We start from the raw sequence: 15,150 nt of genomic DNA, 5'->3' as shown, positions 1-15,150 counted from the left end.
CGGGGCCGCGCAGCCCCGCGGTGGGGGCCTCTGCTCCGGGACAGTGACCAGGCACCACTGCCTTGTTCACAGTGGGGTTCATCCCATGTCACCACCCAGGGCGTCTCCCGGAACTGGATGTCCCAGAAACAACCGCCATGTGTCAGTTCAGTTGGAAGAAGAGTTTAAATGAGGCAACACAAGGCCTTCCAGCAGTTGCTTTCACGTGAAAAACCAGGGTGAGAACTGGGACACTGGTGAACAGAGCCGGAAACAGCGTCTTCTGGACTCTGTCCTTGGAGATGACAGAGCGGGCTGCTCCGAGACCCCCTCAGTCAAGACCCAGTTGGCTCCTGGATGGAAATGGAGTCGAAAGTTGGTCTTGTTTCCTCCAAAGTGCAGTGTTGTTAAGTTGGGGTTCTGTGGCTAAAAGCACATTTTACGCAGGAAAATAAAACCAAAAGGCTTGAGCAGTAAAATCAGTGCAGGGAAGATACATGTGTACAAACACATATGCTCATAAACAGTTTTTACCAAGCTGGACACACGACCTGCATTGACCCTCGGACGGGCTTTCTGTGCAGCCTGCAGGGCAGGCCTAGGGACGCGCGTCCCCAGACTCTGCTCAAGTCTGCCTCTTGCGAGCAGAAACATTGTTTTCGCTCCAGTGACCTTCTGAGTGCCTTCAAGATTAGGGCCACCCGTCTGGAAAACTTGCTTGGCTCTGAAGAGTCGGTGCAGGGGAGGCCCCGTGGCTGCGGTGACATCAGTTTTGGCGTTGGCTGCGGGCGCCGGGTAGTCCTAACCATGAACTTGGGAGGTTGCGGCTGTAGCCTTACTCAGCGTGGGAAAGAGCCTGGACAGGGAGGAGGCGCAGGAACCAAGAAGGGCCGTCAGACCTTTTCTTCCTTGTCGAAATAGTAAGTCTCTGGTCTTTCAGAAAGCAAGTTGCCCCAAGTGGAAACTCAGATAGGCATCGATTTTACTGGATCCGTACCCTAAAACTCACGTAAGTTATTAAGTAAATACTTAGCCTTTCTAGTGTTGTAGAACTTTGAACGTCTTCACGCTCGTGCGTTATGGTGGTACCTAATGGTGAATTGTTGACCTTGCTACGGGTACTGACAAGGCAGGAGAACTGAGACAAAATTCCCATCGGGAAAGAGGTAGATAAGCTAAGTGTGCAAAGCAGTTTCCCGTGGAGAAGGCAGACAGAGAGACCAGCATTACAGAGCGGGGCAAGGACTAAAGCATCAGTGCACGCGGGAGCCCTCAGAGGACGGGCGTCTGGTTGGGCAGGACGGAGAGAGCTCCCCTGGCTTTTGGTTTGGATTAAAGTTAATTAGGCAAAGCACCTGTTTGTCAGTCAGGAGAAGAGAAGCTTTGCTGGATATTCCAGAGAGTCTGACAGAGGGGCTATTTTACACAGCTGAGGAACGAGAGAAGTCAGAAGAGCTCAGACGAACAGGAGCAAGAAGATACTGGAGGGAAAGGGAGGGGAGGCACTGCAGGAGCCGGGTCTTGGTGCCCCATCACAGGAGCGTGGCCCTGGGAGGGAGGACCTGGACTGGCGAGGACCCCAGCAGGACCAGGAGCCCCAGGAGGAGATGCTGGACCAGCATGGATACAGCTGATTCAGAGAGGATGCTCTGCTGTCTCCCTTCCTCCCCTTAATAGCGACTCCCTTGTCAACCCGGCCAGAAGCTGCCGGTCAAAGGAGCCTGGGAATCATGGTTCCCTAATCCGGAGAGACAAATGCCCGCAAGCACTATTTACAACAGCCCAGACATGGAAGCAGCCTAAATGTCCATCCACAGATGACTGGATGAAGAAGACGTGGTATATTTGTACAATGGAATACTACTCAGCCATAAAAAAGAATGAAGTAATGCCTTTTGCAGCAACAGGATGGACCTGGAGATGATCATACTAAGTGAAGTAAGCCAAGAAGAGAAAGAAAAATAGCATATGCTGTCACTCATATGTGGAATCTAAAAAAAAATAAAAAGACACAAATGAACTTATTCACAAAACAGAAACGGACTCACAGACACAGAAAACAAACTTATGATTACCAAAGAGGGTAAAGAGGTGGGAAGGGGCAAACTGGGAGTTCGGGATTAGCAGATACTAACTACTACATATAAGACAAACAACAAGGTCCTCCTGTACAGCACAGGGAACTATACTCAATCCCTTGTAATGGCCTATAATGAAAAAGATATATATATGTAACTGAATCACTGTGCTGTGCACCAGAAATTAACACAACATTGTAAACTGACTATAATTCAATTTAAAAAAAAAAAAAGCCTGCAGCGGACTCTCCTGGCGGAGGAGATGCCTAGTGCATCCGCCGTGTGAGGAAGGGTCACTAATGAACTCCGCCTCCCTCGAGGTTAAAGGTGTGATGTGCTAGGCTGAGATGTGACATCTTCTGGGTCCAGCGACACTTGGTGGAGTCTGGGAAGTTCAGCGTGGCTGGGTTGGAGGGGAGTCAGACAGGACATCTGTCAGGATAGTTGTCCCGGCGAAGGTGCTGACCGACGGCTGGAAGCCACTCTGCCAGGACTGTTGAGACACGCAGTCGAACCTCTTAGACTAACCAGTGAGATCTGGAGGGAAATGACCGGGGATCGGATGACCCCGGGGTTTTGGCTGGTACGTGGCAGCGCTGGGACTGGAACCCCATCCCCTGATGGCCGGCCTGTGCTTTCACCCGACAGTGGGTCCCCACCTTTGCAGTGAGGGGTGGAACGTCCCCGAGTGCTCTGACTAGAAGCTCTGCTCTCACATCTTTGGTATTTCCTGTTTCAGTATTTTCTTCCAGTCTCACGTTTTCTGTCATTCACCTGAAAGTGTTATGAAAACCTCCTTCTTTGTACCTTTAACCTGGTATATATTCCAGAATTTCAACTTAAGTTCTTATTTAAAAATTGCTGGTCAGGGTTGTTTTCAGAGAATTCTCATGATGAATGAAAAGCAATGTTCTCTTCCTAAAGTTCATACAGTCTGAATCCAGCTTGTAGACAAAGGATTTCACAATATCCCCATCTCAAATTTTTTCCTGTAGTTCTGTTCATAAATATCTCTGGCTGAGCTCCCACAATTTACAAGACTTGCTACAAAAAAACGCTGACTGAATTGCAACCCTTGTTGGTTAACAGGTCAAAGTATTAGTTCTAAATAATGCAAATTGGTATGTTACTCGGAAATTCCAGGAAAAGCCTTTTTCCGTGATTTTCAGTTTCATTCCAAGCAGCATACAACAGTCACGTTGTTCAGCCGCATGAAAGGAATAGTTAAGTCACTGGTCTTTTAAAAAGCATGTTGCCCCAATTAGAAACTCAGATATGCCTGTATTTTACAGGATCTGTATCCTAAAACTTATAAAAGCTTTAAGTAAATACTTAGACTTTTTAGTGGTGTAAAAATTTGAACATCTTCACATTGGAATATTATGGTGGTACATAATGGTGGAGTGTTAACCTTGGTACAGATGTTGACAAGGCCTGAGAACTGAGACAAAATTCCCATCGAGAAAAATTTAAATAACCTAAGTGTCCAAAACCCAGTAATTACTCCCAAAGAGTTAAGTCTTGTGAAGGCAGCCACATAAACCTGTTAAATGATAAATACGGATCATTATAATATGCTGTGGTAAAGAGATTTGGGGAGATGCCTGGAACCCACAGAATAAGGGGTCTGATTCACTGTAGGGGGATCAGCAAGAGTTTCTCAAAGAAGGCGACACCTGCAGATGGTCTCAGGGTTAGACGAAGGGAATGCAGGCTTTTCTAAACCTGTTTTCCCCTACTTTCCACTACGCTGCATCGAGCCATTCTTCGCGCCATACTGTTCTCCATAATGTAGGGTGAACAGACACCCCAGTTTGCCAAGGACTTTGTGGGTTTCAGCCCTGAGAATCCCGGATCCTAAAGGACACCCCATCCATGGGCCAGCTGGGCCAGCTGGTCACCCTAACCCAGTGCCTCCCAACCTTCCTGTGCTCTTGCCACATTCCCCCTAGAATGGACTGTCACCTTGACACTGCCTTGAGTTTATGGTGGGACCCACACAGATCCTTGTACCCAGTACAGGCTCCTGAACTGATGGGCTGTTTGAGGTACACACATACCTGTTGGCACCTCTCATTTTACAGATGACACTGAAGCGCAGACTATGCTGAAATGGTTTTACTCAAGATTCATGCAATAGTTTAGACCTAGACCCGGCCCCAGGTTCCCCACAGAACGTTCTCAAACCATACAACATTAAAACAACGCTTCCCTGCAGCCCTTAGGGACAGCTCAACAGGTTCATCCTTGGTTATAAAGCTCTCACAGTGCCTTCCAGTTGTGGTGTCAGTACACTGTCCACATCCAGCCGGATTATGCGGCAGGGATCCTGTCTGCTTCTCTGTGTCCAGTACAGGCCGGGGCAGAAGGATTCTTAACGACGTAATGTGCAGTCAGGGCCCGCCACTGGACTTGACTGTGTAAACTGTCTGCTCCATTTCAAGATGGTGAGGAGCTGAAACAACCTCATGGTCCCCTGTTCCTCCCAGAGTGGGTGAAGGTGGACGGGTGATGCTGAATGTTGGATTCATTCTGCAACTGGTTGTAGATTTCACATCCAGCTGCAGTTCTGGGAGGATTCAAGATTTTGCTTACATGGTTCATTCAGACACCACCCACAGCTCCTCAGGCCCCTCATTTCTCTGTTAGAACCTGAGACTGCAGGCGGCATGTGGTAGCCCCGTCCATCTTCTGATGAATGGAACTGGGTGACTGGATATCAGAAAGGCTGCAGGGTCTACATCTGTGTGGCGTCCCTGGTCCCAGATGGAAGCAGCCCTTTCGCCATGAGTCTTCCAGGGAATCCCTCTTCAGGGGCAAATGAAAACGAACCCACCAGAGAATTTGGAGAGTAGAAGTGATGAGATCTCTTTTCATGAGGTCAGATTATCTTTTTTTTTTTTCTGTGCTTGAAAGGGCTAAGCCAAATTGGGATCTGACCTCAAGTCTTTATAGAACTTTTTCCTCTTCTGCCTTTAACGTTGCCTTTGGAATAATGGCCTTGACTGCTGTCGTAAGGACGTCTGGGGTTTGCGTTAAGTCAGGGTTCTGTCAGAAGGTCTGAACTGAGTCTGACGCCATCTCCGCTCCCTCAGTGCTCATTCATTTGCAGAAGTGGAGGAGAACGTGGGCTCGGGGGGCGGGGAGCTGCAGGAACCCCAGGGGAGTTAGCTGACCTGCCCAATCATCCGCTTGACTGTGTATAAGGCGAAACCCATCCCGCTGACCCTGTGGGTTTGAATGAGGACTCGGTGTCGTGTGGTCTTCAGAGCACTTGGTGCAGGGCCTGACTTGGAGTAAATGCTTCGTATAGATGGGCGCCTTACATGGTCATCATCGCTGGCCGTTCTTTGAGAGCTGGGGGCTGTGCTGCCCAGGCCAGCCGTGGAAGGTGGAGCACCGCTCTGCCTGACGGCCGGAGCAGCGTTCCCACTTGGGGAGAGCAGGGACCCAGACAACTCCCTGCGTGGGCCCTCCTGTACCCTGAACACTCAGCCTCCTATGAGCTGTGTTAAATTTAACAGTCCATCGTTTGACTGTGACACATTTTGAAAGATTGTTGGGTTTTGTGTGTGTGAGATCATTTAAGATTTCTTCTGTTTTGAAGAGAAGACAGTCTTGAATGATGCCTTGGCTTTTTCATTCTAGCAGTTTTGCAAAAGTTTCATTTAAACAAGTTCCAGTGGATTTAAGTTTTCCATCATATTGAAGGCACAACCAATAATTGTCTTTTTTTAAATGAATGCATGATTGGCATTCTTTCCTTTCAGTTATAGTAAGATGAATTAGGAGGGGGAAAAAAGCACAATTTTAACTTGATTTAAAATAGGCTGTACATGATCGGCCTGTCCTGGGGCATGCCTGTTTTTCTGTTATTGATTATTGACCGGAATAGCCTCGGCCCTGCTGACCGAGGCTCTCTGGGGAAGCCGCTAACTCTCTGCTCTGCTTTGTTCTCTGCCGCAGGCCGTGGCCACAACCGGGAAGCCTGATGAGCAGCGCAGGCAGCGAAGCCAGGCCGGCGGCGGCGGCGGCGGCGGCCTTGGGAACGAAGGCTTGCATGTGGGGCCGGGGGACACTGAGGCGCGGGTGGCTCTGAACCACGCGGCGCTGGGGCCACGGGCTCCCGGCCCCGAGAACATGACCACAGCACAGAACGGCCATGGGTGCGGAGCTGCGGTCCCCTGCTCCGTCCCTGATCCGAAAGACCCGGGAATGGTGTCCCACCCCGCGTGTCGGAACGGAAGCTGCGGCGCCCAGGAGGCCCGGCTGAGCCCGGCCAAGCTCCTGCGCCTCTTCTCCGCGGGCGCGGCCCGGACGCGCGCCGACCCCGAGCGGCCCCGCCCCGCCCGCCTGGCGGGCGTCTCCTCCTCCACGTGGAACGCCCTGGCCTCCTTTCGGAAAATGGGGTCTTTCAAAAAACTGAAGTCCTCGGTACTCCAGGGAATACAGAGCCGAGAGGGATGGGATGCGGCGAAGGAGGGGGCATCGGAACACGACCTGGGAAAACCCGTCCCCAACGGCGCAGCGGCGGGCATCCCGACGGGCAGGTGCGCCCTGGCCGGCCTGGCGGGCGGCGCCCTGGGCCTGGGACCCGGCTTCGCCTCCGACGGCTCGGACCCCGAGGAGGCCGATGACGCCTTCGCCCGCGGCGCCCTCCGATCCCGCAGCATCCGGCGCGCCTACCGCCTGGGGCGCATCCGCCTCCTGGACCCTGAGCCGCCCGCCCGGGAGCCCGCGGCGTGCGAGGCGCTGGTGCAAGAGCCCGAGAGGAACGGCGTCGTGTGCAGGCGGAGCAAGAGCACCGACAGCCTGGCCTTTCTGAGGAAGAGCTCCTTCCGACGGAAGTCGGCCTCCCACCTCGCCGACCTCCGCGATGCGCCCGAGCCGCGGGGCCCCCGGCGGACGCTGAGCGGCTCGTCCGCCGACTCCGAGGGCTCCGGCGGGGCCCCCGCGAGGCCGCGGCGCTGGAGGAGCCCGCTCAGGGCCCCGGACCTGGCCCGCGTGCTGAGGCTGGTGGGCGGCGGCGCGGCCGGGCGGCCCGGGGACCCCGGGAGCGCACCGCCCGCGCCGCGGCCGCACAGCTGCCTGCACGACGACTACTCCCGCCGCGCGGCCGCCTTCCCCGAGCGCCTGTCCAGGAGCGCAGAGCCCCGGGACCCCGGCCCGGCGGATACAGGGGACGCGGGCGCAGGAGGCGCAGCTCCGGGCGCCCACGGCTCCTCCTCCAGCCGGCCGGCCCAGGAGGTGTCCCGCCAAGGCGCCCATGACCCAAGACCTGGCGGTGGCCGGTTTCCCGTGGAGCCCGAGCAGCCCCTGGGTCCCCCGAGGCCCACCACGCCCAAGCCCCCCAGCCCTCGGAGCCCGGGAGCAGCAAGTGCCAGGTGTCCCAGCAGTGTCAGCGCGCTGTCCCTGAGTTCCGTGGACAGTGAGGAAAGGACAGAGGGGCCTCCGCTGCGGGAGCCAGGGCCTGGATCCTTCCCGGACACTGCACGAGCCACCTGCGACAAGGGCAGTGAGGACAGCGGTGCTAGCAGCCACCCTCCGCCGGGCCTCGGAGGGGCGGCCAGGCAGGAAGAAGAGTCGGAGGAGGTGAGGACCGAGTGGGGTCCGCCTTCAGCAGAGGGCTGCCGGCGCTGTGTGCACATGCCCAGGTGGTCCCTTCACCTGCCTGGGGGCCGGCAGCCCTGAGCTCCTGGTGTCCGCCCTAATGGTTATCATGTCAAGTTGCTGTTTACCGGGTTCAGAAGTAATCTCCCTCTCTTTTGCAATGAATGTTGTGTGGAATTCCTTGAGATGGCGTTTACCACACTGTTCATCCAAAAGATGGGAGCGGCCATGTGCTAGGGTTGAGAGGAAGTTGGAAGCCCCTCTTTTCTACCCATGCAGTTGATAGGGACTCTCAAAATTTTGATCTTTGAAACACTAGCTTTCTTTTTGTTTTAATCTGTTTCTATATCCTTTGCCCACGCATGAGATTCTTTGTTCAGAGACCATTACGTGTTCTAAGTCTGCTTTATTTCCCAGGAGTGACTTAGAAATGTGCAGTTGAGACCTGTCAAGCTGTGAGCAATGATGGTTCAAAGGAAACTTTATGGTGGTTATTATACTTATTTTTAGAGTAGAACATAAGCGTCTCATGAGTTGAATTCGCTAATAACTGTCAAGGGTACAAGAGTAATGCTCTTTTCATATCCTGTCAAGAATCCAGGCAACCTTACTGTGTAATTTTCACTTTATAAATGCGTTCAGCCAGGGGGATGCATCTGTGTGTCCATATTGCAAATTATTCTTCGTGTAAGTTTCTAGACTACATCACAGGTGTAAGGGGGTGCTGGCCACTGTTTCTTCTCACCGTTCCCTGGAGAGGACCCTGGTTTGCCATGATGCCTGCAGATCAGTGGTTACGCAGACTCGGAAGCCAGTCTCTAGCTGTTAGTGAAAGTGCATGCATGTTGGTAATTCTACGCATGTTCTTTCAGATGTTCATTACATTTTTAAATTGCGTTCATTTCTGTACAATTCTTATGCAGCACATCAGGCTTCCTCTGGTGCTTTTAAAGTAAATGTCAAAAAGAGAAACTGTATTGGTGGTTTTGCCCAATTTGCAGTTTAGATATCTGCAGTCTTCAGTGTGACTTGCAGAGAAGTACTTGTAAAATATAACCTGAAACCTTCTCTTTTATTTTGACATTTTGAAACAAAGTACAAACAAAATGAAACAAACCAAAAAGCACCTTGCAAAATGCAACGGGTTAGAAGCAATTTTTGTGAGTTGTATACAGATAGCATTACACAAAACTAAAATATCAGTCTTTATTATATTTTAATGTACACCGTGTTATTTTTAAACTTATCAATAGTATGACTCTACCTTTACGTAGCTTTAAGCTAGTTTGAACTGTGGTTATTGTTGAATTTTAAAAGATTGGAATCTGTATATATTTAAAATGCATATTATAATGCAGTTTTCAATAAGAGAGAATAATTTTTCAATTTAGAATCATTTATTTTTAACAGACCACTCTGAAGGTGACAAAGTAATCTTTGAAAAGTCGCACGCAGTTTAACAGGATTGTGCCTTTACTGTGAAAAGAGCTGGACCAAGGTCAAGCCACCTTCGTCCAAAATTGCCGGGTTAGCGTTGTACTTCTGCCCTCTAGTGGTGAAGTTTGTTGTAACAACGATGATCTGTTAAATGTAACTTAAACATTATTACTTGCTTTAAAAATGAAGTTGGGCATTTATACCTGTCCCCTCATAAAGGTACAGACCTAGGGATTTAGTGTCGCTGCCGGGGTTTGCACTGAGTTGCAGAGACCCTCTGGCTGAGTTAGGTCACTGGGAGAGGTCCTTGGTCGTGCAGTGCGGACGCTCTGGTTTCCAGCGGTGGTGAGCTGTGCCGTAGACCGAGTTCTCCTACGCGATGGGCCTCCGCTGTGACTCCTTTAGAGGCAGCTTCAGTCTTCGGGTAGATGTTTCTAGCTTGGCTGGAGTCCTGGCTCTGACATTTAGGACACGCCCAACGTTGGGCGAGCCCTTGGATGGAGTGTGGAAGAGCTTTCTCCGCCCTGGAGGTTTGTAAGCGCCAAGGAAGTTATGCGGTGAACATGGTGAACACGTAGCCCAGTGCTCAACACTGGCTGTCACTGCCTGGTGTTCACTCTCCGTTTAGTGCCTTTCCTATCCTAGGTTGACCCGACTTCTTCAGACGGGCCAGTTAAGGTCAGTTTTTTTCCAAAACTGGTTTCTGACATGCCGCCGTGTTACAGCCTTAGGGAGGATTGTGAGATTCCTGTGTTTAGTCCGGAATGCACCACAGCTAACTGCCGAGCACCTGTCAGCAATAAGACCAGCAATAAGACGCAGTGGCTAGCTCTGCGGGAACAGTGGTGAGGCCAAGGAGATTATCAGTGACCTGAGATGTGTCCAAACCAAAGTGGAATGTGCAGATGGATTAAATCCTTCAAAAGAGGTGGCACCATAATGCTGTGGGATTTCAGAAGCGATATTGTTACCCATGAACCAAATCAAGGAAGGCTTTATAGGGCTGATCACCTCCGATTTGAAGAAGGTGAGATTTCTGCAGATGGTTAACGAGAGGAAGGTGGGGGCATTTCGGTGGTCAGAGGTACAGAGATTTTGTGTGATTCACAGGAACAGGAAGTAACAGTTTGATCTGGTGGTAGAGGGGGAGACCCCCGCTGAGATGAAGTCATTAGGTTCCGATCATGGACTCTTGAATTCCAGAGTAAAGCATTGATAATTTCTTGATAAGCATTGAGGAATTGAGGATGTTTCTGAATAGGGAAGGGCCAGGCGCAGAACTGTGTTGAAAAGTTAATCTAGTAAACCAATAAAGACCAGAATTGGGAAAAAATGTGACCAGAGGGAAAGCTAGCAGGAATTTACGGCCAAAGAGATCTCAGAGCTAACAAGGCTCTGAAGGGGTGGAGGGGGAGGGGGACGGGAGGGCGGGGCGGAAATACAACGTGTCAGGAAGGACAGAGCAAGTGAAACTTCACATAATAAATACAACGTGACTTGTTCACTTATTACCTGCCTGCTTTGGGCCAATTATGGGGAAAAGAAAGACTTAAAGAGAAAGCTGTTCTTACTCCCAAGGGCCGACAGTCCAGTTGGTAGAGTGGACTATATACGAATAATTGTGATGTTGTGTAAGGAGGAATGTTCGGTTGAGGGAGTGCGTGGGGAGGAGCAGGTACAGGAACAGGGCTTCGGGAGAGGGTCAGCCAGAGGAGTGACCTCAGCCTCGTGTCCTCCCCTGTAAACCCGGAGCGGTGAGAGTAGCCCCCTGCCGCCTTGGGTCACGGTGAAGGTCAGATGGGTGATGCCTGCACAGCCCTTAGCTCGGAAATACCTCAAACGCTGGGGTCTGAGACCTGCTGTCCAGGCGAGCGCCGCGTGGTGTTAACACCCTGCGTGTTTGGTCTGGGCGTTTCTCTCCAGGTCTGCCCCAGCGAACTCCTGACTTAGGAAGGAGGGGCATTCCTGAAAGATTGCAACATGGCCTTGTAACCCTGCTGTTTTCATTGAAATATATTGTCAACTGGATATGAATCTCTACGGAATATGAACAGTTCCCCCAAAGTGAAATGAAAACCTTTCAAGCAAGATGTAAATGGTGGAATAAAGCATCTGGTCTAAAATACAGTGAAGAGTGAGGCCAGTACCCACTGCTGGGGGCGAATTTCAACAGCTCACGTTAGAACTTTAAACCTGTCATCGTCTCTTGCACCTGAAAGTATCAGTGTATCCTCTCACATTGACAGGACGCTTTTTCAGTTAACAGAGGTCCTTCTCAGTTGCCCTGTCAAGGGGGTCCGCATTTTTGGATTTGCTTTAAACTGAGGCCTGGAGAGGTGCCAGGCCCCCTCCCCAGCCCCTCAGCTGGTGGCACTGAGCCGGGTCTGGAGCCGGGCCTCCTGGGGGCCCAGGGCCTGGGGGGGCACCTGCTGGCACCAGCGTGGGGACAGATCGTTGACAGTGCAGGAAAGAAAACTGAATTTGTTTTGTTTCGGGGTGGCACGGCATTCAAGTGGGCTCCGAAATGGCATGAATGGGATGGTTGATTTCTTGATCTAAAAATCGCGAGTTGTGGGTTTTGAGAGGTTTAGTTACCGTCAAGTGACAACGCAGGTTCATTGCTCTAAAAACCATACTTGAGTGCAGGGTGAGAGCGGTTGTCTTGTGGTCCGGAACCGCTTGCTTGCTTGGTCATTTAACCGCCAGGCACCCACCTTCCCCTGACCACTCAGGGGGCTTTTTAAACTGCCTGCTCCCCAGGCTCTGGTGTCTCTGGGGACGTCATGATTGTGTCAGGTTGTCTGGGAAGAATTTATGTAGCTGCTTCCACATGACACCCAGATAAATAAATGAGTGCTGTGTAAATAGCGCAGTGGTTTTAACAGGAAGGGGCAGGAAGTGAGGTTTCCCTGCAGGAGATGATATTTCAACTGAATGTTGAAGGGCAGGGTCTCCAGGTGGACCAGGGGCAGAAAGGGGTCCTAGGGGAGCATCCTTGACCTGATCTCCAGTTGCATCAGGTCACACGGGGCAAACTGGCGAGTCGTCTTGTGTGGTTGGAGGGTAATTGTGTGTGAGACAGAGCCTTAAAGACGTCCTGAGACATAGAAAACAAACTCATGGTTACCAGCAGGAAGGGATAAGTCAGGAGTTCGAGATTTGCGTATACAAACTACTGTATATAAAGTAGATAAACAACAAGGTCCTACTGCACAGCACAGGGAACTACACTCAGTACCTTGTAGTGACCTGTGATGAAAAAGAACATGAAAAGGAATCTGTGTGTGTACACGAAGCACTGAAACATGATGCTGTACGCCAGAAACTGACACAACATTGTAAACTGACTATACTTTAATTAAAAAAAGAAAGAAAGAAATTCTACCGCCAAGGAAGCCCCCCCCCAAAACATATCAGGTGAGGTTTTGAGTGGCCCTGGGTTTGTTCTGGGTGACAGCTGGGCACGATCGGATATGGGTTCTAGTTGTCAGGCTGAGTGTGGACTGGAGATGGGAACGAGTTAGGACACTGTTGGAGCACTTATCCGAGTCCCTGGATCACGGAGCACTTCTGCAGTTCCTCCTGAGGCTGAGTGTGACAGAACGTGGCGGCCGTGGCCGTGGCTGGCGGGGCAGGAGCAGTTAGGAGCGCCTGGCATGGCGTGGCTGTGGCGAGGGTGGTGGGGTCCTCCACTAGGACACACAGGCAGTCTGCCGGGAGAGATGATTTTGAAGACGTCATTCCATGTTCTGATCCAGGAACCCTTAGTTTCCATGATTCTAAAGGCATCTGTGGCTATTGATTTGCATGTTTGTGCTGCCAAACAAGGCTTGAAATTCGCTGATGCTGGGAACACAGACATATCCCTCCATCCCATCGTCCTCCAGGGAGAGCCAGCCTGGCCCTGCTTTCCAGCCTCCTGTCCCCTCTCCTCCCGACCCCTCCACCTCTCTGTGCAAAGGAAGTCAAACAGCATCACCAAAGCCTCATGGTCAAAAATGTTCAGAGGTGGGAGGAGGGTACAGCTCAGTGGTACAGCACGTGCTTAGCATGTACAAGGTCCTGGGTTCAATCCCCAGTCCCTCCATTAAAAAAAAAAAAGTAAAAATAAACCTCATTTCCTCCCCCCAAAATTCATAAAGAAATAAATTTTTTTGAAGAAGCTTAGAGAAACAGTGGGCTTCTGGCATATTCAGCTCTAAAACTTGGTTCTTGATTTTGGAGTATCTGGTTGGCCTCAACCAATAAACAATTTCAAAAGAGGAAAGTTAAGTTCATTTTTATAAAATCATGCTTTTTATTAACTTGAGAAAAGAAAGTTTGAGTAGACCTCCCTATTTTCCAGCACATTTCGGAGGTAAAACACACTTTAAGATGGAGTCGCTGTGTGCATTTCTTTTTATATGATGGTTTTCATCTGTCTCTTTCCTTTCACGAGTCCAGGTGCAAAACGACAATCCACAAGCCTTCTTTTCTCTGCCTGACTGTCAAACTCAGTGTCTTGTTGCTGTTGATTGTGAGATGGTGGGATGGTCAGGTTAAGCCCAGAAAATGAAATTCCCTGGAATGATTATTACAAAGGTATGGCAGTGAACCTCAACAGCCCGAATTTTTCAGTCACTATTGAGTGTTGTTCATGCTCCCGAAGCTGGACTATCAGTATGAAGTTCAGTGTTCTCACGGCGTCAGTATTTGCATTTTTAGGCAATTACCTGTTCTGCCTGTGAAACAAGTCACAAAGGCCACAGGCTCACAAACTGTTCTCCACACATTTTGTCATCAGTTTTACACACATAAGGACAACCGGAGCATCTGACATCACCACTGCATCTCCCGGGGGACAGGACACGTTAACTGCTTGTATATTGTAAACAAATGGCCTGAACCCAAGGGACAAGGTAAAATGACTACGCACATGTAATCCCACTTCGTAAAAATCAGAATGGCTTTTGGCTGGTCATTTTTGTGTTTCATTTGCAGTTGAAATTCCAATGACCAGTAAAGAGTCTTACAACTTAAACCCTTACATTGTAAGTCGAAGCTGCAGCACTGTGGTGAGGGTTGACCCCAACATTAACAGCTACTTTTACCTGTGAAAAAACAAAGCCAGGAAGGAATAACGCAGTGGGCCAGGCTCTGCTCTCCCGTCTGTTTCTTGCTCAGGCCTGTCCAGATCCAGGCTGAGCCCCAGTCTGGGGTGTGGGAAGGGGAGGGACAGGCTGATGGTGCCTCTCTTCCCAAGATGGTCCCTGAACTAGAGACTGGTACGCGGAGCTGAGCCAGTCTGAAGGGGCATGATTTTGGGGTGGCCGTTAGTTTCGTGGGTGGTGCTTGGCTATTTACATATTTCAGAACAAGTCAGTGACTGCCCATCCCTCCCCTCTTCCTTGGGCAGTTCTGCCCTTACAGAAGTCCCTTCTCACACTGTTGGTCCCTTAACTCGCCTGTGGGAGGCAGGAAAAGATGCGTGAAGCCCTGAAAGAGTTTGGGGGGAGGGAGGGTTAGAAAACCCGGGGGAGGGAGGTCCATGTCCTGCGCATCCCACCTCTGGTAGGACGATCGCCCAGCTCACATCCCAATAAGGACGGTAAAGGAGACGGCAGCTTTGGAGAGAGAAAGACGATTCCACCACTCGATCTAAGAATGAAGGACTAGAATGTAAATATGATTCAGGACACAAAACAGATCCAAGTTTATTTGAGTTCCACGTGTGCACAGTTAAGGGCGAGGTCCTGGCACAGAGGAGAGAGAAGGAGACAGAACAGAGACAAGAGGCTCAAAGGAGCCCGCATTTATCCTGCTGCTGTGGACGTGGGTGTCTGCAGTGCAGCCGCCAGGGCCCTGGAGGAGGGAGGACGGCCCCAGCCTTGTCCAGCTTCGGGGGTTCCCTGGGGCTCGCTGGTGCATGGCTCTGATCGCTGCCTCTGGCCTCACGTGACTTTCTTCCTCTTGTCTCTGTGTCCACGTCTGCCTCCTCTTCTGGGGACACCGGCCATCAGCTTAGGGTCCACCTCCCCAGAATGACCTCCTCTTAACTCCATTACAT

The 15,150-nt window shown here is 50.9% G+C and overlaps 1 protein-coding gene across 4 annotated transcripts in view; it reads left to right on the top strand.

Moving 5' to 3' along the window:
* The window catches only part of SPATA13 (spermatogenesis associated 13), a 183,609-nt gene that overhangs the window by 118,810 nt on the left and 49,649 nt on the right, over positions 1-15,150 (top strand). For all 4 annotated transcript variants that reach the window (XM_074377932.1, XM_074377933.1, XM_074377931.1 and 1 more), the window contains exon 2: positions 6,024-7,649. In XM_074377932.1, the coding sequence (XP_074234033.1) occupies positions 6,024-7,649 (1,626 nt within the window). The remainder of the gene's footprint in view (positions 1-6,023; positions 7,650-15,150) is intronic.

This window comes from Camelus bactrianus, chromosome 14 (assembly GCF_048773025.1).
Source record: "Camelus bactrianus isolate YW-2024 breed Bactrian camel chromosome 14, ASM4877302v1, whole genome shotgun sequence".
Lineage (NCBI taxonomy): Eukaryota > Metazoa > Chordata > Mammalia > Artiodactyla > Camelidae > Camelus > Camelus bactrianus.
Note: the sequence above shows the minus strand (reverse complement) of the source record. Positions and strands in the feature narration are given on the sequence as shown.